Source organism: Barbus barbus (assembly GCF_936440315.1).
Source record: "Barbus barbus genome assembly, chromosome: 49".
Taxonomy (NCBI): domain Eukaryota; kingdom Metazoa; phylum Chordata; class Actinopteri; order Cypriniformes; family Cyprinidae; genus Barbus; species Barbus barbus.
The window spans coordinates 4,832,561-4,859,459 of record NC_136727.1 but is presented as its reverse complement, the minus strand read 5'-3'; the positions used below and the strand labels follow the sequence as shown (position 1 = coordinate 4,859,459).

Below are 26,899 nucleotides of genomic sequence, written 5' to 3'. Positions count from 1 at the left end.
CAGTACTACTGTTTTGTCCCTGTATTTTTTATCAAATAAATACAGCCTTGATGAGCATAAGAGACTCAATTAAAAACATTAAAAATCTTACTAATCCCAAACTTTTGAACGGCAGTGTGTGTCAGGGGCATAATGCACTCATGAATTTGAGGGGCACGGGGGGTGGGGGGTGGGGGGGTCATGTGTGACACAGCAGCCACAATAGCACTGTATAACTGATATAGTCTTAACCTGTCTCCACTGTCTTAACCTCTCTTGTCACTGTCTTAACCTCTCTCCACTGTCTTAACCTCTCTTGTCACTGTCTTAACCTCTCTCCACTGTCTTAACCTCTCTCCACTCTAAGCACATCACCCCACACTTCCACTTTGCACATTTTCAATACAATCTGCACTAATTTGTAGAAGGTCACGTAAGGATAAATGAGTGGGACTTGCATACCATTTGTCTTTAGTATTCCTTTTACTCACTTATACACTTTACTGCACAGCACACGGACACTTTATCACTGACATACACTTTACTTTTTATAGAATCCATATAGAATCATATTCTATTTTCATCTTCATATCTATTTTTATTCTCATATCTATTTGTTATTTTATTGCTAGTTTATTTCTATATATATGTTTACTGTACTTTTTCTATTTGTATTTTTGTAAACTTGAGGTTTTTCTTAATTTTGTTGGACAATTTGTTGGACAGTCGTACAATACATTTCACTACATGTCGTACTATGTATGTATATGTATGTGACAAATAAAATTTGAATTTGAATTTGATATAGGCTTATGTTTAATTTAATTTTTTTCCCTTTTCATTCGAAATATTTCCAAACGTGTTAACTATGTTAGGAAATATCTCTATTCTCAAATATGTGTAAGTAGCCTAAATGCGTTTTGCACCTTTACAGATTGTTATTTGACCAATAAATGGTGATGGGCAAAATAGACTAATAGTGTAATTTATTAACTACGCATAAAACCCCGACTTTTTACTTAAGTAGCCTACCAGATATGGGTGTCATGCCAGAAAATATTTTTAATACGACTGCCTTTGTATTTGAATTTAATAACAATATTGTAAGTTATTAATTATAACACTTTTATTTTACAGAGAGTTAAGAACATTTATCAAATATGATTTTCATTCAGTCTAGCCAGACTTCTGACACTCTAAAAAAACTCCCATTAAAATTACACTGTGACTTACATTCATAAGCGATCAAGTGAACAAAACACCGCATTTCAGTGATGACTCATCTGGACGTCTCTGATTGGCTATTGCATTCATAAGCTCAACAGAATAGCGTGTGATTGGTTATAATACAGCGCTGTTTCTGGCTCAGCACTGAACTATCTAATCACACCGATGTGATTGTATCAAATATAAAATTATATTTTTTTGTCTTTTGGGAGCTGCATTCAAAATCCACTTGGTTCAGAAATCTGAGTCACTTTGAATGAAGCCTCTAGTGTGTGTAATAGGCTATAAAACGTTTGTTCTTGAAAAGATTTGTGATATATTTAAGCTATTGGAACAAATCCCGAACATATTTTGATTGTATTGGTTAATGTTTCAATTTAGCCTGCATCTTTAACAAGTTTGACTTCAGCAGTTGAACGGTGTGTTTTTCTCTTTCGCTTTCGTTTCTCCTCGATATTTGCATGCAGTTGATTTAACGAAAACAGGAAAAAGGTGTCTTTGGTTTTTAGACGCCCACGAGCGGATTTGGTAATAGTGTAGTAGGCATCAAGAGAAGGTACTGAAGTATAAAGAGGAAGAGCTGCACGATGGCATCTACTTTAGTGGTTCTTCTGCTCCTGTCTGCAGGGTTATTCACGGTAAAAGCCGGTAAGTTAGGCAACCTGTTAAAAAAAATGCTCAAGTAACACGTGTTTAAACGTGTTTTTTGCGGTTTACCAAGAAAAATCATTTATTCAGCGCTTGATGATCACTTCACGATGTTCTTGTTATAAAGTTCTTTCTCTTGACTGTATTAGAATTTGTCAATGTTTATATATATATATATATATATATATATATAAAATGTGTCGCATTCCTACTGTTCCTTTGTTTGATTTTAGGTGATGACTGTAAGAGCTACATCCGCAATAACGAGTACAAGTCTGGGATTAGCTGCAGTTATTCGGAGCACTGCTGTGGATCCTGCAATAACAGATACTGCTGCTCCGATGCATATCGGTGGTTATCCGACCATGAGCAAAGCCTCTGCCCTATGTAAGGTCTTTTAAGTCATTCCTTTCTTTATAGAAATGTTCATTAGACCCTAAAGTTGTTTTTTACACACCCTCATGTAGTAGCTATGATCATCTTTCACTTTCTGAACACAAAGAACAATTTTCGAAGAACAACGTGACTGTATCTTCAAAAATGACAAATTTCATAATTGGGTCAGTTAATGGTTTTAATTTACTTATGATTTTGTAAACTGGGGTACTGTACAATAAGTACAATTCTACTTATATGTCCTGTGTAATACTGTTAATATCTGTTTTTGTTCCTTAATCATGAACCTAACTTAAAGCTCTATCTTGAAATGTACTTTTCTAAGGTTTCCGCATAGTTCAGGTTCAGTCTTTTGCTTTTGTTGCCCCTCCCACCATTTCCTACAGAGGTTGTGGTCTTTTTGTGGTGCAGTTTGCAACACAGATTGGTGTGTGTTACGCTTTTAACTGGCACTTTCTCATTTATTAAAGAACAAACGAAGATGCCCATTTTGAAGCGAGAGGAGGAGAGAGGTATAGTATGATGCAACTTCTACATTTTTGAGAGGGTTATGGTGGCCTAGGCAAGGCAGGGCATGAACAAAGGGGCAAAAAATTTAATATTTTATACAAACAATGTTTTCCTTTTTTTTAGTGGCAAAGTTTGTAATTAGAGCCCTAGTTTGAATCCTGATTTGATAGTGTATATTTTTAATAATCCAAGCACAAATCAAACTAACCAGAGCAGTAACCAGTGTGTTTTCATTAAACCAATGTGGTTTAATTAAATTAATAAATAATACAATTTAAATAAATTAAATATTTTCTAATGCTTGTTGCTTCATGTTTTTATCTATCTAACATCGTAAACAGTACTATTGCCATTGGTTCAGTAACAGTGGGGACTGTGGTTCTCATCATTCTGCTCATCACCTGCTGCTGCTGCCCCTGCTGCTGCATCTATAAAATGTGTAGAAAGCCCAGACGTAAGTGTTTTAGTGTTAAAGGAATAGTTCACCAAAAACTGAAAATGTACTCACCCTCAGGCCATTTGTTCACCCTCGGGCTGTCTAATATGAATTTGTTTCTTCATGGGAACAGATTTGTAGAAATTTAGCATTACATCACTTGTTCACCAATGGATCCTCTGCAGTGAATGGGTGCCGTCAGAATGAGAGTTTAAACAGCTGATAAAAACATCACAATAATCCACAAGTAATTCACACCACTCCAGTCCATCAATTAACATCTTGCGAAGCAAAAAACTGTTTGTAAGAAACAAATTCGTCATTAAGGCATTTTTAACTTCAAACCGTCACTTTTGGTCAAAATATCCATAATATTGCTTTCTCCAGGGAAAAAAATAGCCTTGTCTGAATCAGGAGAGAAACATGCACAGATCAAGCACCGCTTACAAGCGAAAACTGTTCTGAACAAATATGTTATTTTAAATATGGATTTTGATGTGAGAGGCAACGGGAGATGGACTTTTACACTTGAGGAAGTGTTGTTATGGATTTAAGTTAAAAACGTCTTAATAATGGATTTGTTTCCTACAAACGTAGCTTTTCGCTTCACTAGATTTTAATTGATGGACTGGAGTGGTGTGGATTACTTGTAAATTATTGTGATGTTTTTATAAGCTGTTTAAACTCTCATTCTGACGGCACCCATTCACTGCAGAGGATCCATTGGTGAGCAGGCAATGCTAAATTTCTACAAGAAACAAATTCATCTACATCTCGGACAGCCCGATGGTGAACAAATATTCAGCACATTTTAATTTTTGGGGTTTACTGTTCCATTATGGGAATTATACATTATTTAGGGGGCTGGTAAAATTGAAATATAAATTGTTTTCCGTCTTGTTTTTTTCACTCAGCTGTGGCAGGAGTGAATGTAACTACAATCACAAATACACAGCTCATTCAGCAGCAGCAGCCTGTAATGCAGTACCCACAATACCAACCAGTGCCGGTTCAACCGGGTTACAGTCAGCCAATGCCGACGGGACCATATCAGGGACAGCCATATGCACCAGGACCCCCACCCTCATATCACGTGGCCAGTAAGAACACCTAGTCCTCGACAGACTGAAACCATGTAGTAGTCTTTTCTGTAAAAGTAACTATTTTTTCCGTTTCCAGTGAGTCCTGGATATCCCACTAGTCAGAGTGCATATGACGGAGGCCAGGCCATGTACCCCATGCATCCGCCCGCCCAGCCGGATGTTGCTTATATGCCTTCAGAGATATCGACTCAGCCGGCCTACAACCCGGCCTACATGCAGCCACCAAAGACTGGTTACTAAACCGCAGCCGTCTGTCAAATCAGTCATTGCTGGATTGTGGAAGTTGACTCACTTTCACGAGGCAGTAAGAATGTTGCCTACTTGAAAATGGATTATAAAAGACTAGTGGATGTGTTAGACTCAGGGTTATAACAGTTTTTTTTATTTGAGTTTTTTTGTTATTACTTAAAAAAAAAAAAAAATTCAGTTTAGTTTTCACTTTGTGAAATAAAGCAAAGATTACCAGTAAGTTTTACAAGAAAATACCATTCCAGTCTTTCTACAAATTGAATTGTTTTAATGCAGTTTTAGTTTTTATTAAAATAAATTCTACTTTCAGTATTAATTATTCTAGTATTATTTTAGTACTGAACTGTACTGTTACACAATATAAAATTTGATATACTAAGACTCAAATCTAAAATAAATCTCATCATTTTTGTTAGTTAATGTTCTTTCGTTACAGTTTATGTAATTCTGTTATTGAGTTTTCATATTTTCACCAACAGTGTACCACTCACAGAAATACAAACGTTTTGGTTTTTCAAATGGCAGTGATGGTGATTCTATTTAAAGAGTGTCAACAATGTTTTCATTTTTATATTTTTCCTTTGAGGGTCTAAACAATGAATAACAACGACCGTCACAAAATTTCCACAATTATGACATGAGTCCCACTGACTTTTTGTAGCAACAAGTTTAAATGCACATGCAAGATTTTAAGCACAGAATGGCTGTCAAGGTTGGAAAATGGGTTCAATTTTTGATAAAGCATTAGTGGAAACCACTGTCGTTTGCGGTTTCTTTTCAGATTGTATTACATTGTTTCAGGTGACATTGTTTTTGAGATGCAGCCTATTTGTTTAACGGCTATATAATTTGTAAATGTTTAACTCTTGTTTTATATGTTTTAAAGATGTGAAAAATATATTTAAAAAGGATGTCAAACACCAAAAAAAAATAATTCTGTAGAGTTTGGACAATCTTTTATGCAATGTTTGCTGCACTTGCAGCACTTGAATGTATATGAAAGAAACAATCTGTAGTGTTTTGTTTATGCATTTAAATATTAAAAAATTTAGTGTACAGGCTTTTACTCCTATTTTCATAGATTAGTAGAAAGAGATTCTTTTTATTGTTTTGAATATGAAGTGACATACTGCCAAGTATGGTGACCCATACTCGGAATTCGTGCTCTGCGTTTAACCCATCCAACGTGCACACACACAGCAGTGAACACACACACACCGTGAACACACACCCGGAGCAGTGGGCAGCCATTTATGCTGCGGCGCCCGGGGAGCAGTTGGGGGTTCGGTGCCTTGCTCAAGGGCACCTCAGTCGTGGTATTGAGGGTGGAGAGAGCGCTGGACATTCACTCCCCCCACCTACAATCCCTGCCAGCCCGAGACTCGAACCTTTGGATTACGAGTCCGACTCTCTAACCATTAGGCCACGACTTCCCACTATGGGAATATGATGCTAAGTATGCTTTAAATATGTTCCCAGAAATCATATTTTACTCTTATAGTAATTTGATAAACCTTAGTACAAAATGAATACCATATTAATTTACCATAGTATTGATACTCCAACCCTTACGAAAATTAACCATGGTTTTATAGTAAAAGTGTAGAAACTGGTTTTTTTGGGGGGGGGCATATTGACTGCCATTTGTATAACTACAATTATGCTACAAATACCATGGTTAATTTGTTACAGTGGTTTAACTACTGTACCCATGGCTTTTTTGTTCTTATTTGTAGTAAAACCATGGTAAATTTTCATAACACTAGACATAAACATTTTCGATTCACACTGAATATTATTCACACTGAATAAATATAAGTTGTAGTTTTTTCTCTAACTGTAAAGTAACATACTTTTGAACATTTTAAGTGTTTGTTAATTTTGATACCTTTTCAACAGTGCTTTAAATATTTTGTCATGAAATAACCCATTGTGTTACACTAATTGTCTCAGCCATACTTGATACAGAATCGTATCTGATGAGGTACTTTTAAGAAATTACTTTACAACCGTTAAAAGTATAATATAGCCTAATAAAGTAAATAAATATAATGCAGACATTACCGTTATCATCATGTTGTCACTGTTATGTGACCTTACTGACCTACAAGGGTTAGTTGCTTCGCCTCTCTGCCATCAAAATGGTGTCTTAAAGAGGTCATCGGATGCCCATTTTCCACAAGTTGATATGATTCTTTAGGGTCTTAATGAAAAGTCTATAACAGGGCTGTCCAAACTCGGTCCTGTAGGGCCAGTGTCCTGCAGAGTTTAGCTCCAACTTGCCTCAACACACCTGCTGGGAGGTTTCTAGTATGCCTAGTAAGAGCTTGATTAGCTACTTCAGGTGTGTTTAATTAGGGGTAGAATTAAACTCTGCAGGACACCTGCCCTCCAGGACCAAGTTTGGACAGCCCTGGTCTATAACATACTTTGGTTAAAATTTCTCAATGGTAGTGTAAAAAACACATTTTTTCCCCCTCAAAATCAGCTGTTTTTGGCAAGCCGTTTTTTTTGTCTATGTTGCTTTAAATGCTAATGAGCTCTGCTGACCCCGCCCCTCTCTTCCATGGGGTGACGAGCAGACTTTAAAGGTGCCATAGAATGGAAAACTGTCTTTACCTTGGCATAATTGAATAATAAGAGTTCTGTACATGGAAATGACATACCCTGAGTCTCAAAAAAAAAATGTTTCCTCCTTCTTATGTAAATCTGGTGAATAGAAAGCCCACTGAATGAGAGTATAGTTCCTAGCCTTGGCCCAGAAAATCGCAACTTTTCATTTTCCGTCGGTCTTAGTACACGATGTTGTTGTGTATTGATGTGACGTCATCAACGTTATTACGCAGAATGCGGAGATAAAGGATGGAAGAAGAAGTTCAATCTGGTGTCTGTGTGGTTCGATCCGAAATAACCAGAAAGGTTACAACATTGGCGACGAGGATGTTGCAACAAGGACTCACTCGTTAGTTAAATCTGAAAGTGAGTTAGACGTGTGTCACGCCGATTTTTTTTTTATCTCGATTAACCGAAAAGTTTAGTGGAGAGGGGCGGCGCGCGTTAAAGATGGACGGTACTGTTCCCAAGTTTGACTGCTACAGCGATCCAGCCACATTGGGTCCGCGGTGGACAAGATGGTTAAATGCATTTGAACTTTTTGCCGATGGAAAGGGTTTGATCCTGGCTGACGATACACGCGACGCTACAAAGCAAAGACGGAGAGCATTGCTCTTACATCACGCAGGGACAGATGTGCAGGATATTTTCTCTACACTCGCTGACACAGGAGGGCCAACAGACTACGCGCAAGCAGTAACAGCGCTGAACGCATACTTTGTGCCTCAGGTAAACACGGCGTTTGCAAGACAGACGTTTTATCAGCTAAAGCAGAAAACGGGACAGACCGTGCAACAGTTTACCACATGTTTAAGGCAAGCGGCAAAAGATTGTGATTTTGGAGCTGATAAAGACAACCAAATAAGGGATGCTGTTCTGAGTCGGTGCAGCTCTGAGTATGTGCGTAGAAAATTGCTGGAGGAAGGAACGGCTTTGACACTTGCTCGTACTCTAGAAATCGCAGCGCAGTGCGAACGTGTTGAACTGCAGATGGCGGCGTTGCACGTTTCTCCAGAGACGGAGGTGAAAGAGACGGTGAGTCTGGTATCCAGAAAAGGAGTGAGAGATCAGAAAAAACGAATGCAATGTAGTAAAGGTAATGCTGATTCAAACAAAACCTGCTACAGATGCGGACAGACAGGTCATTTCGCAAAAGATTATAAATGTCCCGCACGTGGAAAATCATGCAGAAAGTGCAATGGAAGAGATCATTTTGCAAAAATGTGTAAAACAAAGGGAAGTGTGAGACAGACAGTGAAAAGAGTTGAATCAGATGTGGAAAATCAAGACTTTGCATTTGTTGTAAGAGAAGAGAGCAGCATGGACAGAATAACGTTCTCAGTTGGAGGTGTCAGACTACCCATGTTAGTTGACTCAGGAGCAACAAGCAACATAGTGGATGAAGGAACGTGGGAAATGCTTAAGGAAAAAAAGATCAAATGCAGTTCTGCCAAATCAGACAAAAAACTGTATGCATACTCATCAAGTGAACCCCTACCAGTGAAAGGAATTTTCTGGTGTGAAGTTGGAATCGGAAAATGCAGCACAACAGCTGAATTTACAGTTATTTGCGGGAGAGGGGAGCCATTGCTCGGAAAAGACACAGCAGTTAAATTAGGAGTGCTGAGGATTGGAGCTAATGTTGCAGTGGTAAGCAATGTGAAGTCCATGATACGCCAGAAGTACCCCGAATTGTTCTGTGGAGTAGGCAAACTAAATACAAAACAAATGAGCCTACACATAGACAGCACAGTGACGCCAGTTGCACAGCCCCTTAGGCGCGTTCCGTTCCACCTCAGAGAGGCTGTTGAGAAAAAAATAAATGAGCTGCTCCACATGGACATTATCGAGAAAGTCAATGGAGCAACTCCTTGGGTAAACCCAGTTGTCATTGTACCCAAAGCGAATGGGGAAATAAGGATGTGTTTGGACATGAGACAAGCAAACACGGCAATCATTCGTGGGCGGTTCCCGATCCCCACAGTGGATGAATTGTTGCAAGGAATGAATGGGTCAGTCGTTTTCAGCAAACTAGACCTGAAATGGGGGTACCATCAGCTGGAATTGACCCCAGAATCAAGAGACATCACCACATTCGCCGTTCATAATGGCATATATAGGTTCAAAAGACTGGTGTTTGGAGTGTCATCAGCTAGTGAGCAATACCAGCATGAAATAGCTACTGTTCTAGCTGGCATCGAAGGAGTAGAGAACATATCAGATGACATCATCATCCATGCACCTGACAAAGAGACACATGAGAAAAGAATGCATGCAGTACTAAAGAGACTGGAAAGCTGCGGTTTGACTCTGAATGTAGAGAAGTGCCAGTTTAACATGGACAAATTGGTGTTTATGGGCATGCTGCTGTCAGTGAAAGGCATAGGACCGACGGCAGAGAGGGTGAGAGCAGTTGTGGAGGCAAGAGAGCCTGAAAACGTTTCAGAGGTGAGAAGTTTCCTCGGTTTAGCTGGCTATAGTAGCCGATTCATACCTCAGTTTGCGAGCATCTCAGAACCTCTGCGCAGACTGACAAAGAGAGACACCAAATTTCATTTCGGAACTGACCAGAAGAAGGCTTTCAAAACTCTCAAAGATAAGTTGGCCGAGGCAACAACACTGGCTTACTTCGACAAGGACGCACCAACAAAAGTCATTGCTGATGCTGGACCAAAAGGTGTTGGGGCAGTACTGGTTCAGGAACAACGTGAAGGAATGGTTCCTGTCTGCTATGTGAGCAGGAGCTTGACAGAGTGCGAACAAAGGTATTCACAAACTGAGCGCGAAGCACTTGCTCTGGTGTGGGCATGTGAACGATTGCACCCTTATGTTTATGGTCGAAAGTTTGATCTCGTCACAGACCACAAAGCATTGGAAGCAATTTATAGCCCTCGCTCAAAACCATGCGCACGAATCGAAAGGTGGGTCTTGAGATTACAGCCTTATGACTTCCGGGTGATTCACATACCTGGAACACATAACATTGCAGATCCTCTGTCACGGCTGCTGGGCCCATCAGCCAAAGGTGAGATACACACACATAAAGCAGAGGAATATGTGCGGTTTATAGCAGTTTGTGCCACACCCAGCGCCCTCACCACCAAAGAAGTTGAGCAGATCTCAGCAAATGATGTGGAATTACAGAGACTGAGAACTGCTATTCAAACAGGTTGTTTTGATGACTGTCCTGCATACAAACATATTGCAGGTGAGCTATGTGCCATTGGCCAAATAATACTCAGGGGAACAAGAATTGTTTTGCCACAGTCGCTGCGAGGAAGAGCATTACAGTTGGCACATGAGGGTCATCTTGGTGTGGTAGGAACAAAACAACACCTGAGAACAAAGGTTTGGTGGCCCGGAATGGACAGGGCTGCAGAAAGACTTGTGAGGACATGTCACGGTTGTCAGTTGGTAGCGAGACCAGATGTTGCTGAACCACTGTCGCCCACAGTGATGCCTGAAGGGCCATGGCAAAACTTAGCCACAGATTTACTTGGTCCTTTACCGGATGGACATTCGATTCTGGTTGTCGTTGACTATTACAGCAGGTACTATGAATATGCAATCCTCAAGTCAACAACGGCGGAAAAAGTGATCGACCGTTTGGAAGATATTTTCAGTCGGCACGGACTTCCTTTAACAATCAGGTCAGATTGTGGCCCACAATTCCAGTCCAGTGTATTTCAGGCTTTTTGTCAGGAGAACGGAATACACCATATCAAAACAACTCCAAAATGGGCGCAAGCAAATGGAGAAGTGGAAAGACAAAATGCATCACTGATGAAACGAGTACGGATTGCCCAAACTGAGGGCCAGGATTGGAAAAAAGAGCTACGCAAATATGTGACTGTCTACAGGTCCATACAACATGCCACAACGGGCAAAAGCCCAGCAGAGCTTCTTTTTCAGAGGAAGATCAGAGGAAAGTTACCAGACATTACAACTCCACACAGTGACCTTGAAGCTCGAGACAAAGACGCAGAGCAGAAAGGAAAGGCCAAGATATACACAGACCACAGACGAGGTGCTAAGACATCAGACATAGAGGTTGGAGATCAAGTGCTTGTGAGACAGGATAAAACAGACAAATTCACAACAACATTTCATAGCACTCCTCACAAGGTTGTACGCAGAGAAGGTAACAGCGTTGTCGTTCAGTCACCCACTGGAGCAAAGTATACACGGAATACGACATTTGTCAAGAAGTTTCTGTCTGCGGAAACACCAACATTGGATGGTGAAATGATATGTGCTCGAGAGCCGAGTTGTGATAAAGAGCAAAAGGAAAGTTCAGAGGAAGGCAAAGAGAACTGTGAAACATTTCAGAGAGAGGAGCAGATTCCTAAACTTTGCAGACCCCAGAGACTAATCAGATTTCCTGAAAGGTTTAGAGACTATGTTGTTGAGTGACTGATAAAGGCTAGATTATGTGAGAAGGAAAACAAGTAAAAATCTAATTAAGAGTTTAAGATTGTTGTGGTGTGGTGCACCTGTTCAGAAAGCAGTGCTGATGTTCTATTAAGATGTACAGTGTTACATGTACTTTGAATGTTCTTAACTGTCTTAAGTTGTAAGAAAATGTGAACGATAACTTGTTTAGTTGGGGTAAGTTCATATTCAAGTAAAGGGGGGATGTTGTGTATTGATGTGACGTCATCAACGTTATTACGCAGAATGCGGAGATAAAGGATGGAAGAAGAAGTTCAATCTGGTGTCTGTGTGGTTCGATCCGAAATAACCAGAAAGGTTACAACAGATGTAACTACAGAAGAGTCAATCTTTAAATAGGAAAATTATCGAAACACTTTGGTCATTTTTGAGCGAGATGCTAACGGTCTAATCCGATTCAATGATCTATGCTAAGCTAAGCTAAAAGTGCTACCGCCAGACCCGGAGATCGGCTGAATGGATTCAAAAACAGTAAAACTCAACTGTTTAACTCTAGGGAAGTTGTAAAATGAGCCTATTTCCAAAAAAAAGTGGAGTGTTCCTTTAATGTCAAACCCAGGACCAGACCTAGCATGCGTCCCAATGTGCACACTATCCATGTGATATTAGTAATTTTCAATACTATTTAGGGCAGATAGAGTGGATAGTATGCACATTAGGGTGCAGGGCCGGTTTGAAAATGCATTAGTAGACTTTCGTTTTGGTTTTATCCACAAAGGCTCCAGCATGGGAGGGGCATTTGATTGATTGTGAGATCCATATTGTGACAGAATTCCGGTCCGTTATTCAGCCACCGATTCCCATTGTTTCCAGTGCAACATCGGCTATTGTGTGTCGTGTAGTTTCATCATTTTACCCTCGAAAACGTTCATCTTTTATCCCATGTTTACGTTCTAGACGTCACAGGCGTACTAGTCTCATGGTTAACACTTAAACCTGTAAGTTAAGCGGGACTGGGCTTTTTCCTTGCTTGACCTAAAAAAGCAGGGCTCGTGAAAGCTGTAGGCGTCTTCTCAAATTACAACATCCGCACGAAACGAGCTGTTGAAGAGGAGCTGAGCTATGGCGTCCACCATCCCGGTTCTTCTGCTCCTGTCTGCGGGGTTATTCACGGCGACATTCGGTAAGTGTCTAAAATACCTAAAGAAACGGCTTCCTGGCACTCAAACTTGCTCTTGTTGACGGGTTTTCCGAGTAAACCGATGTCTGAGCTGGATCTGCCCTGACAAACAAACAACATAAAATGCGCTGTAACGTCAAAACGTGCGTTATTATTATTTTTTTGCTATGTGCTAAAGCATGTATTTTCTATGTGTCATAATGTGTTTTTTTTGTTTCACGTGTAGTTTTTATCGTCCCCCCGTTTTTGTCTAAAAACTATTAACAAAGAGCACGTTTTACTAAAACACGTTTCAGCCTTTCTACTTGCGAATTTCACACGCAATTCAATAGGCTTGTTTGTAATTATTTGTAAAATGTACTAGCAATTTCTGATTATTTTTTTAATCGTTTGTAATCTGTTTATAAGCATCCCATGCAAATTTTGCATGAGTTTTGTGTAGGCTATATGAAATGTTTGATCTTTATGAAGTCTTAGGAAGTTTCTGTGTATTTAAAAACATCTGAAATATGATGCATTTCCCCATACCATAAAGATCTGAAATCAGCTCACAACAAGTGATGCAATACAGCTTACAGGAATTACTTAATAAATGTAATAATGTTCCAGTGCTTATTATCTTTTATTACACAAAAGAAGACGTTTGGCAGGAAGTCTACGCTGCTTGTTTACATACAAGAAAAATAGATGGGTATTTACACTTTCAAACTCTAAAAAGCCATAAAATTATCATTAAATGACTATATTCAAAGTCATTTTCCAACTAAGGATACCAAGATTTTAATTTGTGGTTGAACTACCCCTATAATATATTTTTGGCCAACATGTCATTTATTTCTTGTCTTTTTGCTTTGTTTAGCCGACGATGACTGCAAAAGCTACATTACCAGCACTGGTATGCTGAGGCCCTCCATTGACTGCGGGTTTCAATTCTGTTGTGGGACGTGTGATAACAGATACTGCTGCTTCAATCCAATGATAAAGCTATCCGAGGATGAGCAAGACGACTGTCTTTTGTGAGCAGTTTTACTTCTCTCATGATAGAAAAAATTTCATAGTTTCATACTGACAAGTGTGCATCAGCTGCAGCTTACTCTTTCTGTGTTGCTAGTCACCAAACTAGGTTTTGAAAATAATGACTTCCCAAACACAATCCCCATTTTTGTTTGATTGGACAAATACATTGACTCAACCAATGGCATCACAATGTCGCTGTGCTGGGATAGCCGGGATGTTATGATAGTGCAAAGATATTATGTGCATGTTTCAGGGAAATCCATCTGCAAATTTGAATAAGATTGTGATTTAGGTCATATATGAATCAATAAAGTGTTTCTAATGTGTCTTTTTTCATAATCTGTCTTAAATCAGTGATAATAAGTCTGTCATTGTCGGCGTGACCATATCGGGGTTTGTGATCTTCATCATCATGTTCATCATCTGCTGCGTCTGCCCCTGCTGCTGCCTCTACAAAATGTGCCGAACACCCAGACGTAAGTGTCTACAATGGCAGATTGTATCCATTCTTGTTCATGTTTTAAATTTGAGACATGATATAATTGGACAGGGGTCACATTCCATGTTTACATGTGAAGCCAATGAAAAATATTTTGCAGCTTCTCAAACTGAATCTCACAAAATCCATCACTTAATATGCTAATTGCAATGACTTTGATAATGATAATGTACTTATGCAATATGTAATAATTTCTTAATTTAATTTTGGTGTAAAATGTGTCTTAAGCTGTGTTTTCATGTATACAAGTTTTTCCACAAGGTCAAGTTTTTCTCTGACCTTGTAGCCTATGTTAATATACTAAGTATTATTTTTCCTAAAATATAAAAAAAAATATTTAAATGTCAAGTTTCATGTTATAATATATAAATATTATAATTAATAAAAAATTAATATAATAATTGAGAGTAGGAATTCTAAAATAAGTCAAAAGGTCTGGATGTGTTACAGTGAGACAAGATATATTAATATTAAATATTAATATTAAATATTGGGTCAAAGTATGACCTGTATGTCAGACAGGGTACAACAAGTTTCTCTGACCTTGTAGCCTATGCTACAAATGCTGGAATGTGTCTTTTGAGAGTGGAAAAAATGAATGCTAGCACATTCTGGGATTCCCCACCCGGTCTGAGTCACTGTGTCCACAGCAACCACAAGCAGGGACAGGGGAGGAAGCGCCCACGTGCTAGGCCTACAGTGCCAATAGCCTCTGTAAATGGTTGTGTGTGTCACAATATGCTCACAGATGAGGCGCCACGTAGGATTTAAATCAACCTCTGTTTATCTGTTTTCTGCTTTAAGCAGTGTTATTTTAGGATAATTGACTTGCTATTATAGTTTTTATTAATATTTTGAATTCGTTTTTATTTTTATACTTTTTTCTTCATTTTGATTTTAAAGTGTTTGTCATTTTTATTAGTTTTTTTTTTTGTTTTAATTTTTTTTTCAGTTTTAGTTATTTTAGTACATCAAGTGAAACTAAATAATTAGATTTATAAAATAAATTTTTGAAAATAAAAATAAAGTTTTATTTTATTTTCAGAATTTGTAAGTATTTTAGTCTGCTTAACATTGTAGTTAACTATAGTAACCCTGGCTGGAAATATGTTGTTGATTGTATGTGAGGTTGCAGAACAGCATTTCTTCACAAGGTGCATTGTTTTTATTCTCAAAATGCGTTCTTGTCTTAGGACAACTTTGATCAACTTTTTTTGATCCACTTATATATATATATAGCCAGTTCTAATAATTAAAGCACAACTAGATGTTGAAGTCTAGTGCATTTCAAATTTCGCCATTTAACCACAATAAAGAGGAACTACAGCTGTAATTGTGGTTGCACACATTATCTGGCTGCCCTTCTTTATTCGGTAAAAAAAAAAAAGTGTGTATGTGTGTGTATATATATATATTTATATATATATATATATATATATATATATATATATATATATATATATATATATATATATATATATATATATATATATATATATATAATAATTACACACACACAAGTGGTCAAAATGTTTGAATAATTGAGGTTCTCTAATGTTAAGGGTTTCTGAAGGATTGTGTGATACTGGAGTATTGATGCTGGAAATTCACCTTTGTATCACAGGAATAAATTACATTTTAAAATATTTAAATTGGTAAGATTTCACAATATTACTGTTTTTACTGTAGTTTTTGTCAAATACATGTAGCCTTGGTGAGCATAAGAGACTTCTTTCAGAAACATTAAAAAATCAGCAGTCTTTTATTAATGTTATAATATGTTATGCATTGACTGTGAATCCCTCAACTCATTATTCATGTTCGTTTGCCTTTGATTGTTTCTACAGCTGTTATGAGAGCAACAAACACAACAGTCGTAAGCACACAGTACCCTCAGCAGCCTGTTGTTCAGGGAGGTCAGTATCCACCGTACCAGCCTATGCTGTCTCAGGCTGGGTACGGTGGGACACCAGCTTATGGAGGACAACCCATGCCGACGGTACCATTTCAGGGCCAGCCATATGCAGCGGGACCATATCAGGGCCAGCCATATGCAGCGGGACCACCACCCCCATATCAGGAGGCCGGTAAGATAATACAACCTTGCACAACAGAAAGTTCAGTCAGCTGCAGTAGCCCCTCACTGCACAACAAAGATCCAGGGGGCGGGGTTGGATCCACATCCAGGGGATGGAGATGGTAGGTTTAGGGATCAGGGGGTGGAGACGGGTAGGTTTAGGTAAATGTAAGGTGGGAGGAGTTGGATCTAGATCCAACCTCGTCCCCTGGATCTTGTGTTCTGCAGTGAGGACCATCTCGTCAGCTGAACAATATATAAAAATTCATGATGATTTTGCTGTAAATGCTGTGAATGTTGCAAGATTTTATTTGGCAATTTTGTAGTTTAGCAATCCTTCATTATCTCATGACTTGTGAGTCATGAGTATGACAGTGTGAAAACAAATTCTTTGAATTCAGAATGTTTCTGTGAATCAATTCACAGTGATTAATTTGCGTTGCCACTGAAAAATGTTGCTTGTGGCACTTTTGATTTATTAAAGGGGTGGTTGATTGTCAATTGACAAATTTAGTGTGTAATGTTGCTGTTTGAGCATAAACAATATCTGCAAAGTTAGGATGCTGAAAGTTCAATGCAAACGGAGATATTGTCTAAAATTCTGGCAGTTTAATGCCTACAAAAATGGCTCGTAGGGACTACAAGAAGCTACTTCCTGGGTTTGTGACATCACAAACCCAGAAATTTACATTAACCCTGCCCCCAGGAACACGCAACACAGGGGATGAGGCCATGTTGCATTGCTTTAGAGAAGTTGCTGCCATGCCGTCAGAACTAGGGGTGCATGAAAAACTATATTCATATATGAATCGTGATTCTGTCGTCTAAAGATTCGAATGGATTCACAAGTTTCAAAATCGATGTTCTTAATCCTATTCCTCGCGTCCCCCTGCTCTGCACAATGCCTATTTTAAGTGGAAGCACGCTGTTTTAGTCTTTAAATGTAAATGGGCTGCTGCTCCCCGCCAGTTTTCCAGCTGGTTTCTCAGATCTCTGCCAAAAAACATCTGTTTGGTTTTGATTATCATGTAAATCACACTGAAATCATGCGTTTTAGCCACATTAGTTTAAACTTCTGAGATACGGTTTTCTGAGCGCACACATCCGAAGCATGTATACAGAAAGTGGCTTTCAGTTGCATGCGAGTACTAAACTAAGTTCTGTTTCACAGAAGTTTGTTAAAATCACACAAGTCTAACTGATTTAGGGTTCAATTTGCTTGCTAGGATCTAAAAAATATTGCATGGTTTTTCACCTGAAAGTTTAGCTCTACATTGAAATTGAAAAAAAGAGCAAGTGTTGGATAGAGGTTTCATTGACTCAAAGTGAAGCTGTAATTTTGCATGTGTTTCTAGGTGGCCCAGGATATCCTGCTCCCTACAGCCAGGCCGCGTATGACGGTGGGCAGGCCGCGTACCCCATACAACCACCAGTTCAGCCCGGTTTCGCTCACCCACCCCCACCAACAGACTACAGCTCGACTCAACCGGCTTACAACCCCGCCTACATGGAGCCACCAAAGACCGGCTACTAAACTACAACCTGGATTGTTGATGGTTACGTAGTTTTATCCTAATTTTATCCTTTTATCTACTGTGGACAGCATCCTCTAATTGGGTAGGGAATTAAATGATCGGTGTTTGCTATCATTGTGTACATGTTTGTCAGCATCATTTTCTTTACACTTAATTTTATATAAATATATTTTTATTTACTCCAGCCATTGTGCATGACTCCAAGCCATATAATGTTTTCGTTTTGTTTGTTTTTGTCCACTAAGCAAAAGGGAATATGTTTTACCAGCCTCAGAACTGATAACACGTTTCGTCTTGAAATGCCATTAAACACCTTAAATATCTCCAGCTTTATTTTATCCTGGGAATTTGCACAAAACGTTGACACTTTATCAGTTGGTGCATTTAAACAACGCCAGCATGCTGTTTAGATGGTTTCACGATTCACGTAGCATTCAGGTTTATGAAATTGTGAATGTTTGTAACCGTGTTCTCATGCTCAGAGATCCAGAATATGCCTTATTTAATGCAGCTTATGCAGCGAATTACACGTGGACACCTTAAATGCAACGTTCTCACTGTGTTTGGATAATTTTATGGGTTTTGGATGTTGTAGAAATTCCGTTTATGAAGGAGGGGGTCAACATATTCTGTTTCCCTTGTGAACTCTTCACTTGAGGGTCTGAAAACATTTGAATATTGCTGTGTGAGGAAGAATGGCCATAATTTGGTCCTGACTGGAAGCCAAATGACTTTAATGTGAAACGCTCCTTTTTAAAACTCTCGCTCAAGGTCAGAAAGAGGGTGAAATTGTAAGATATTTGGCTGTTTTGTTTGTTTCTCTGGAAAATGCTGCGACATTAGTGTTATGAAATTGTCATATGTTATCAATCCCTCTCTGTACAATCTTCCACAGATTCCTGTTGGGTGTGTCGGGTCACATTTTTGAAATGTTCTTGGTTTATTAATTGTATGTTAAAACTGACCAGTGTTTTACGCTAAAATGTTTGTATTCAAGCATCTCCGTGTTTGCAACCGCAAATAAAAATCTCTGTTAAACATTGTCAGTCTCATTTCATATATTTTAGGCAGAACATTTGTTTACCTTAACAGAGGACGTTAAAGGGTGTACAGGAAGTGAGCATAATCAGGTGTTGACTAATTCTAGTTAAAAACTGTACATTTGCTCTTAAAATACTTTGGTCGTCTGGGGAAAGTACATACCACTCCATGTAAGCCTTCTTAAATTAGTAATTCATTATCTTATTTTACGCTGCAGCGCTCGTGATGACTTTAATTGGTCAATAGCGGGATTCAGCTATTTCCTAACTGAATACAAACACATTTTGGCACCATTTTGCCTCTTAGTTATCGATTGTAGTGTAACTTACCTCAGATGACTTTGCTATTAATATTATTGTAGTATTTGTCTTGTTTCTATGCTGAATGTCTTGTACATAAAAATCCGTTTTTGTATGTTTTGTTTTAGGATAATATACAGGTGAAATTATAAAATTATTTGACCTAAAATCAAAATACACCTCCGCATAACTATCTTCGTCAGTCATTCATGAGTATCCCTTTCCGCACCGCATTAATCCACACAATTATTATTAATGAACCTGGGGCCTGTTCTATAAAACAAGTTTACCAAATAAGCCAGGCTTCTTTGTTATTCTGACTTATTTTGAACCAAAACCTAACAGCAATTAAATATTTTAAACTTGTTTATGAAACGGGCCCCAGGTCAAACATTTCTCTATTTACAGCATTTGTCACGTTCTGTTGATTACCACAGAAAATAACTTCTACTTTTGGTTTATAAAATCTAAAAGACACTTTTCTACAATAATGGACGTACAATGGAAGTCTATAATCTGTAATACATAATGAAAATGCCACCGGGGATATAGAATTAATTCTTTAATTCGGATCATTGGTGCTCAGTTTTTAAAAGAATGACAAAAACTGAGGAGAAAACGTTTCTAAGCGGAAATTTGCAAGATACACCCTTGTTTATTACAAAACATGACTGTGTTTGATCATTATGACCCCGTTTCCATATCAATGTCTTCAACGTACTCCGTTTCAGATCTGCAGATCTCCTCCAGAGCCAGTTCTGTGACGATATAATGCAGTTTAATGCTCTGCAATGGACTAATTTCAAGATAAATACGTTATAAAGGATGTTAAATGTGCAAGCTAATCAAAATAACATTGACATCAATGACTATAATTGAGTGTTGAGACATGAACCCACCTTCGCTCTCAGACAGATCTGGAACCAGACGGAACGTGTCTCTGATGGCGGGAATGACCTGATCGTACATGTGCAGGACTTCCAGACAGTGTTCGGAAAAAGACGAGTCCTTCAACAGCACCCAGTGCAGTAACATCAGAGCTTCTCGCAGTACCTGCAATCCAGGACTCGTCCAGCTCCGATTACCCACTGTCTGACTTCCTCTGCCTTTTGTTTTCAGCCATTGTCTGTGCAAAACCACAACAACTGTCCGAACCACCTGAGGAGGAAACAAATGTATTTCAGTATCAATGTTTCTTTCATTTGTTTTGAACGCCCTATAAACAATAATAATTTCCCATTGTGTTTCTGTAGTCATTTTGTCTTATTATTTACTAAAAATAAATGACAAACAGATTTTGAAGGGAAAAAAGTGTTTATGTCTGAATCAGACCTCGTTAATACACTGGCAGGATGATTCACACAAAGCCGCCCATGTTCCTGTCTTCTGTGTGAACAGTTTGGTTAATAACCGGATGACCTGTTGACAAAGGATGACCTGTTTAAACCACTTCTAAGTAATACATTGCAAATGAAATACTACAAGATAATTACCAGAAGTTCTAAACGACTCCACACATCCACAGAAGTGGATTTATCCGGTCTAGAGGTGACATACTGGAATATTTTGAGAAAAGGACATGGATCTAAGGGAAGAGAGAGGGTTTGTGTTAAATCATGCCAACACAAGACACTTAATACAGCACTAAAAGACACTTACATTCATGCGAGCAGAGTTTAGTGGCCATCTCCTCATTATAGATGATAAACGACAGAAATCTGACAGACAGATGGACTATTCTGTTGGACGTCTCCAGAGTCAGACATTTAGACAACACTTGACTTGACATCACCACCTGGAGTCTACATTTGAGAAATTAAACAGCAGTTTAATTAGTTTTATCATTATTACTATTTACTAAAATAATATTTAAGAATAAATAATAAAATAAAAAAAATATATTACTATTTTATATATATATATATATATATATATATATATATATATATATTTTTTTTTTTTTTTATATATATAAAACTCTGGCTTTGTTTGAAATTGAATACTAACTACTGTACTACACACTACATCGTATACTAGCCGTCCCTCCAGAGGTCACATCTGCTGGTCTCATACAGCGTTGAGGATGTCTTCATTTCTGAAGTAATCATCATAAAATGAACTGTTATTCCATGTAAGACGTAAATTACTGCGATTTCTTTCTTACTTTAGAATATAATAGTTATTTTTCTGAAATAAGGCAGCCTCAATGACGTATGCAGCTGACAAATGTGTTCTTCAGAAGGCTGTAACTGTTGTTCTTCCTTCTGTTTTTCAAAATAGTATGTGACAGAATAAAGTATGCAACATGAATGCAGTATATAGTATGTAACACTATGTAGGATGCTACATTAGTCACACGACGCTGCATGTTTAATTTGGGAGCATCCAGTTTTACTGCATAAAAAAGTATTCCATTTATATTTAATCTAATTCTGTTTTATCTTATGTAGTCTACGCAAATAATCAAGATGGTATAAAGTGTGACTAATTTTATTAGTCATAAGCTGTGTCCAAAAACATAGTTAGCTGACTTGCTGCCTTATGAGGCAATGACTTTGCAGGCAGCGTTTTTGCACGAAGGCACCTCACGAAACTGATTTCAGACAGGCTTCCGAGGCAGCGTAACGGTTTAATAATCTACAACAAAATAGAATGAGTTTTGGTGATAACTAGATTAATATTTAATTACTATAATACTAATTTCTCGCAAGAAATAACATCAAAAGTGCAAAACGTTAGTCAGAAATATACATTTACACTCAAACTGACCACCAAACGCAAATTTCAGACGCCATCTTTTTTTTTTAGCACAACCGTCACGGAATGGAACGCACAGGATTGTGGGATATCAAAGGCAGCGAATCTATGCTGCCTTCAAAATTCGATCAGAAGAAGGTACCTCCGGAGACAGGAAGTAAATTTGGATTCGGACGTGCCTTGGAATGCTGCATCTGAAGGCAGTATTTTAGAGCTTTCGGACGCAGCCATAATAAAAATGGACAGAAGTTGTAGGAGCTAATTCAATCCAAAACCAAAGAATTTAAATAAAATCTAGAGCTATTGTACATTATTTCTCATTGGATATTTTGTTTTTAGAAAGAAAGATAGATTGAATTCAGAATATGAAAAAAAAAAAAACTTTAACAGTATATGAATGATACTAAACCTCAAGAGCTGTTTGTCCTGTGCTTTCTTGGCAAGCGTACCAAGTATCTTCAAACTAGTGCTCACTAGCGCCTCCCTTTGGCAAGCGGCGGTAATGAAGGCCGGATCTGCCAGCTGTAGGATCCTCCTGAGAAGAGGCAGCTGTGTCTGTGTGTCCCCATTCAGATGTTCAGAGGCGCTGAGGAGGTTTTTCGAACCCTGTGGTCTGTTTACGTCCTCTTGATGGCACAAAACCTCCTTCAGAGCCGCGCTGCTGTAGCACACTACATGGTAGAGCGCTTTCATGGAGGCCAGGGCGAACTCCTCCTGTCCGCTGAGAGACTCCTCCAGACTCGAGGCCAAGCTGGAGTCGGTCGATCCCGATAGTGAGCTGCCATGGAGCGAGGCCTTCGCTGAGCTCTCCATCGACTCCAGCGACTGACAGTATGTGCTGATGTGGAAGCTGAGCAGAGGCAGGAAGTGCACAGTGGCGGGACAGGAGCAATGGGCGTCTGGTTTATGTGGTACACTATCGGGGTGATGGAGAGCTAATGCGGTCAGAGCGGACGTAGCCAGACTCTGCAGCTGATGGAATCGAGCTTGAGGACGGTGATACGATCTGAATTCTGTGGAGGACGAGCTGGAGGTGGCCAAAGATCCCCTGAAGAAAGAAGGAAGAAGAAAGAAATTCACAACAGTCCAACCTTTTCAAGCACATATTTACAGATACAATAAAAATTTAATTGCCACAAGTTTTCTAGGCCTGAAAATCTGCTAATTTAAGATTTTTATTTGTTATATTGTTGTTGTTTTTTTTTTAAACTTTCAGAACATATTTCTATAATATTTAATGTTATAAATAATAAAATAACAAATAATATTTTAATAAATTCAAAAGACATATTTCAAACATCATGATGTAAAAATTAATACTACTATTAGCAATAATAATAATAATTTTTATGAATTCATGAATTAATGAAATAATGTATGAATTCTTTAACTTAATAAACTACAATTTTATTAACAAAACGTTTTAAATGCAAAAAAGCAAATGTCATTATGTAAAAATGATCATTAATAATGAATAATATAACATTGTTCAAACGCTCCACTGGAAAATACCACCAAACAAATGGAAATTTCCATCCTTACAGAATTGTATGATGAATGTTTTATAAGTGGGCCGATGATTTCCCAAAACAAACAGTTGCATTTAATGGAAGCCAATGTTTACAGTAGGTTTCTCATGTTTCAGGACAAGCACAAATACAATCAGAAGTGTGATGTGTTTAATTAGGATGCTCCTCCCAGAGGCTTACGGGCTGACGTATCCGTGCGGTGACAGGATGTTCGGCAGAGCGTCAGGACTGATGGACAGCAGGTGAGACAGACCCAAAGCGCTCGGATCCAGCGGCTGCTGCAGCAGCAGGTTCAGTAACACACAGCCTGCAGCAGAACAAACCATCACTGCAACACACCGAGATAACAGAAGAAGAAGATCCGTGCGAGACATCTGATCAGCACTTACCTTCCTGATGCTGATCGTCTGTGCTGAGGGTTTGGTCCAGTCGTGGTTCTTCTGTGAGGGAACTTTTGGACTGAGCTGGTTTACCATCTGATAGAGTTAGAAAATATGATATTTAGGGATGGAATGAGACACTTCAGCAGACAGGAAATGTGCGTAAGGGAAAAAAATTCATACCCTCCAATAAATGGGCTTTTTTGACAGGAGATGTCTTCTTGGAGAATTTGGCTGAGAAGTTTTCTTTAGTCATGAACGCTCGACTCGCAGGAGAGTGAACGCTGTGTTAACAACAAAAACACCACGTAAAATAAACTCATATTGGTCTAGATCAGACATTCTACTCGGTCAATAAGGAGAAAAAAAAAAGTGTGTATATATATATATATATATATATATATATATATATATATATATATATATATATATATATATATATATATATATATATATATATATATATATATGACTATATGACAAAAATAAAATTAATATTAATTTGATTAATATTATTAAAATTAATTTTCAATTTTATCTTGGTTAATGAAAACAAATTTAATTGATATTTAATATTAACAATATTAATTACATTAATATTAATCTAAATATATTTAAAAGAAACAATAATACCTTTACTTTTAATAACACTACATTTACATTTATTTATATATTAAAAATGATTGTGTTTACTGATTTAATCATATTAATAAATACTATTAAGAATTATTATTATTATCACTATTATTAATAGTTCTTAAAAATGACAGTATTACTATTAATTCATTTTAATTAATACTAAATAATGATAATAAATAATAATAATATAAATATAAAAAAGTATTACTATCACTTATCTTATAATAATAATAATAATACTACATGTATACCATTAATACCACTATAATAACATTACAAATAACAACAATTATTACTTTTATCATAAAATAATATAATTGTTATTATTAATATTAATATTACTAATAACGTTATTATTAAATAAAATCATTATTATTATTTAAATACAAATAGTGTTTCTACTACTTAATACTACTTGCTTTTTTAATATTAAAGATAAAAATTATTAATATTTTTAGTATCTGTAATATTATCACTATTAATATTTCTATTGTTAATAAAACTGATGAAGTATTACTATTAATTATTCTTTATAATAATAACAACAACAACAACTATTCTTGATGTTATTATTTAAATATTTAGTACAATTTAATTTAATAAAACCTATAAAAAAAAATCCAATGTAACATGATGCACTGTGTGTGCAAAGAGACGTACTTGTATGAACTAAAAGACACGCATAAATGAACACAATGTTGTAACAGTCAGTGCAGACCGCAGAACAACTGTCTCTCATTACCAATTTCTCTGGAAGACAAACAAAAAGGGAAGCAGCATTTACATGTTTGGTGCAGGTGTGCCGGGCTGCTTTTCTCCGCGCTCAGCGCTCTGAAGTTTTCCTCTCATTTCATTCATCTCGGCTTCTTTAAAGTGCAACTCTGACTGCAGCGACTGCACCTGCAGCAAAACAAGCATTTAGCTGGATGCAATGAATGTTTCAGTGGCTCTGTGAGGCTATGCCGTACCTTTCTGGACAGCTCCTTCTCGCGTTCGCTCTGAGCGTGAGCTTTCTCTTTCTCCAGGGCGAGCTGGGTCTGCCGCTGCTGCTCCTTCTCCTGATTGGCCTGTTTCAGGGAGTCGCGCAGGACTCGGATCTCTCCGTTCTTCATTAGGATCTCCTCCTCTACCTCCTTCAGCTGAGTGTGAACCGAAATGCAGATAGTGTCATGAGAAACTAAATGACAGCAGTTTTGGTGACCAAACCTTGATGTTTGAAAATGAAAATGTGGAATTTAGGAATAAACTGTATAATGGGGCGTCTATGAGCACAAATCAAATGAACTGTACGTTGTGTTGAAGAACGCACCTTTTTCTTCAGGTCTGCTTGCTGTTGCTCTAACTGCTCATAGTACAGATCTTCTCCATCTTTACTGGAATGTCCATCCGCTGTGAGACGCAAAATTACACATAAAACTTGTTAAATTTCTAGTTTAACCCATCCATATAATGCAAAAATGAGCTATGCAAAGAATAGTGGGAATATTACAAAAATGGTTGGTCCAAAATCAGACAGGGTGGCGTTTGAGAAAGAACTTGTGGAATGTGCATCCAAAATGTCTTCTACTAACCGAACGCATCTTTTCTTTGAGCTTCTTTATTGTTAAACGCGCTGCTGCTGCTGCAGCTGTCTCCGATGGCAAATGTTTTCCGGCTGGATTTAACGGGTGCTTTGCTTTGCTCATCAGCGCAAGCGAACACTGAACCAAATGTTCTCTTTGACCCACTGCTCTGGCCGTCTCCTGTGACGGCCTGGGACGCGATGATATCAATCTGCTCCAGGTCATCCTGGGTGAAATCGATGTCATCGTCAAACGGGTCGGGTTCAGCACCGACCTGCTGGCCTTTCAGTCTTTTGCTTGGTGGGAAGTTCATGTCAACGAGGTGCTTTTAGGAAATAAAGAAAACATCGTTTAATGTTCAGTGGATATTTAATATGAAAATAGCCCTAAAAAAAACGAGTATATGTGTTTACAATTTTTAATACACACACACACACTCAGACACACATATACATATACATATACATACATACACATACATACATATGAAGAGTTCTATTTTCATTGAAGAGTAACAATTTTCAAAAATCAAGTTTTTTCATTGTGCATTCCAATTAATTTCAATCAAAGTGCAGTTGGTTATTTTGATTAGGTACAAAATTACTAAAAAATAATAGCTAAATAACAATAAAAACATGACAGGATAATAAAAAACATGATTTTTGAAAAAAATAAAATAGTTATCTGCTTTTGCTAATAAACTCTTCATACACACACATATACATACATACATACATATATATATATATATATATATATATATATATATATATATACACACACATTGGAGGCCAAAATAATTAGAACACTGGTATTTTCATTAGCTAAAGA

General features: G+C 37.7%; 3 protein-coding genes across 4 annotated transcripts in view; 2 read left to right on the top strand and 1 right to left on the bottom strand.

The window, feature by feature from the left end:
- Window positions 1–1,501: 1,501 nt before the first annotated feature.
- LOC306867502 (protein shisa-5-like) lies at window positions 1,502–5,609 on the top strand. 2 transcript variants are annotated; one of them, XM_079413179.1, is made up of 7 exons: window positions 1,670–1,854; window positions 2,088–2,241; window positions 2,322–2,414; window positions 2,721–2,762; window positions 3,102–3,214; window positions 4,111–4,296; window positions 4,376–5,603. In XM_079413179.1, the coding sequence occupies exons 1-7, from the start codon at window positions 1,794–1,796 to the stop codon at window positions 4,537–4,539; spliced, it is 813 nt and encodes a 270-aa protein (XP_079269305.1). In that variant the 5' UTR covers window positions 1,670–1,793; the 3' UTR covers window positions 4,540–5,603. The 2 variants fall into 2 exon arrangements, with proteins under 2 accessions (XP_079269306.1, XP_079269305.1); XM_079413180.1 differs by lacking the exon at window positions 2,322–2,414 and having other exon boundaries at window positions 1,502–1,854; window positions 4,376–5,609.
- A 6,311-nt stretch (window positions 5,610–11,920) lies between these two features.
- LOC306867717 (protein shisa-5-like) lies at window positions 11,921–18,906 on the top strand. The gene is made up of 5 exons (XM_079413551.1): window positions 11,921–12,736; window positions 13,593–13,749; window positions 14,105–14,226; window positions 16,097–16,336; window positions 17,682–18,906. The coding sequence occupies exons 1-5, from the start codon at window positions 12,676–12,678 to the stop codon at window positions 17,858–17,860; spliced, it is 759 nt and encodes a 252-aa protein (XP_079269677.1). The 5' UTR covers window positions 11,921–12,675; the 3' UTR covers window positions 17,861–18,906.
- An 841-nt stretch (window positions 18,907–19,747) lies between these two features.
- Window positions 19,748–26,899, bottom strand: part of LOC306867465 (ATR-interacting protein-like) — a 7,786-nt gene continuing 634 nt past the window's right edge. Inside the window, exons 2-14 of the mRNA XM_079413127.1 lie at window positions 26,078–26,393; window positions 25,816–25,895; window positions 25,475–25,645; window positions 25,291–25,406; window positions 24,051–24,151; window positions 23,877–23,963; window positions 23,668–23,794; window positions 22,368–23,006; window positions 20,861–21,003; window positions 20,695–20,786; window positions 20,534–20,620; window positions 20,101–20,359; window positions 19,748–19,959 (exon numbers count right to left, since the gene is read on the bottom strand). Of these exons, the coding sequence (XP_079269253.1) occupies window positions 19,886–19,959; window positions 20,101–20,359; window positions 20,534–20,620; window positions 20,695–20,786; window positions 20,861–21,003; window positions 22,368–23,006; window positions 23,668–23,794; window positions 23,877–23,963; window positions 24,051–24,151; window positions 25,291–25,406; window positions 25,475–25,645; window positions 25,816–25,895; window positions 26,078–26,381 (2,280 nt within the window). The 5' untranslated portion in view covers window positions 26,382–26,393 and the 3' untranslated portion in view covers window positions 19,748–19,885. The remainder of the gene's footprint in view (window positions 19,960–20,100; window positions 20,360–20,533; window positions 20,621–20,694; window positions 20,787–20,860; window positions 21,004–22,367; window positions 23,007–23,667; window positions 23,795–23,876; window positions 23,964–24,050; window positions 24,152–25,290; window positions 25,407–25,474; window positions 25,646–25,815; window positions 25,896–26,077; window positions 26,394–26,899) is intronic.

Excerpts from the sequence above, each read along its gene's own strand:
- LOC306867717 (XM_079413551.1), top strand. The coding sequence starts at position 12,676 with ATGGCGTCCACCATCCCGGTTCTTCTGCTCCTGTCTGCGGGGTTATTC. Across the intron at positions 12,737-13,592 it reads GTTATTCACGGCGACATTCG|CCGACGATGACTGCAAAAGC; the intron begins GTAAGTGTCTAA and ends TGCTTTGTTTAG. Across the intron at positions 16,337-17,681 it reads ACCCCCATATCAGGAGGCCG|GTGGCCCAGGATATCCTGCT; the intron begins GTAAGATAATAC and ends ATGTGTTTCTAG.
- LOC306867502 (XM_079413179.1), top strand. The coding sequence starts at position 1,794 with ATGGCATCTACTTTAGTGGTTCTTCTGCTCCTGTCTGCAGGGTTATTC. Across the intron at positions 1,855-2,087 it reads GTTATTCACGGTAAAAGCCG|GTGATGACTGTAAGAGCTAC; the intron begins GTAAGTTAGGCA and ends GTTTGATTTTAG. Across the intron at positions 3,215-4,110 it reads AATGTGTAGAAAGCCCAGAC|CTGTGGCAGGAGTGAATGTA; the intron begins GTAAGTGTTTTA and ends TTTTTCACTCAG.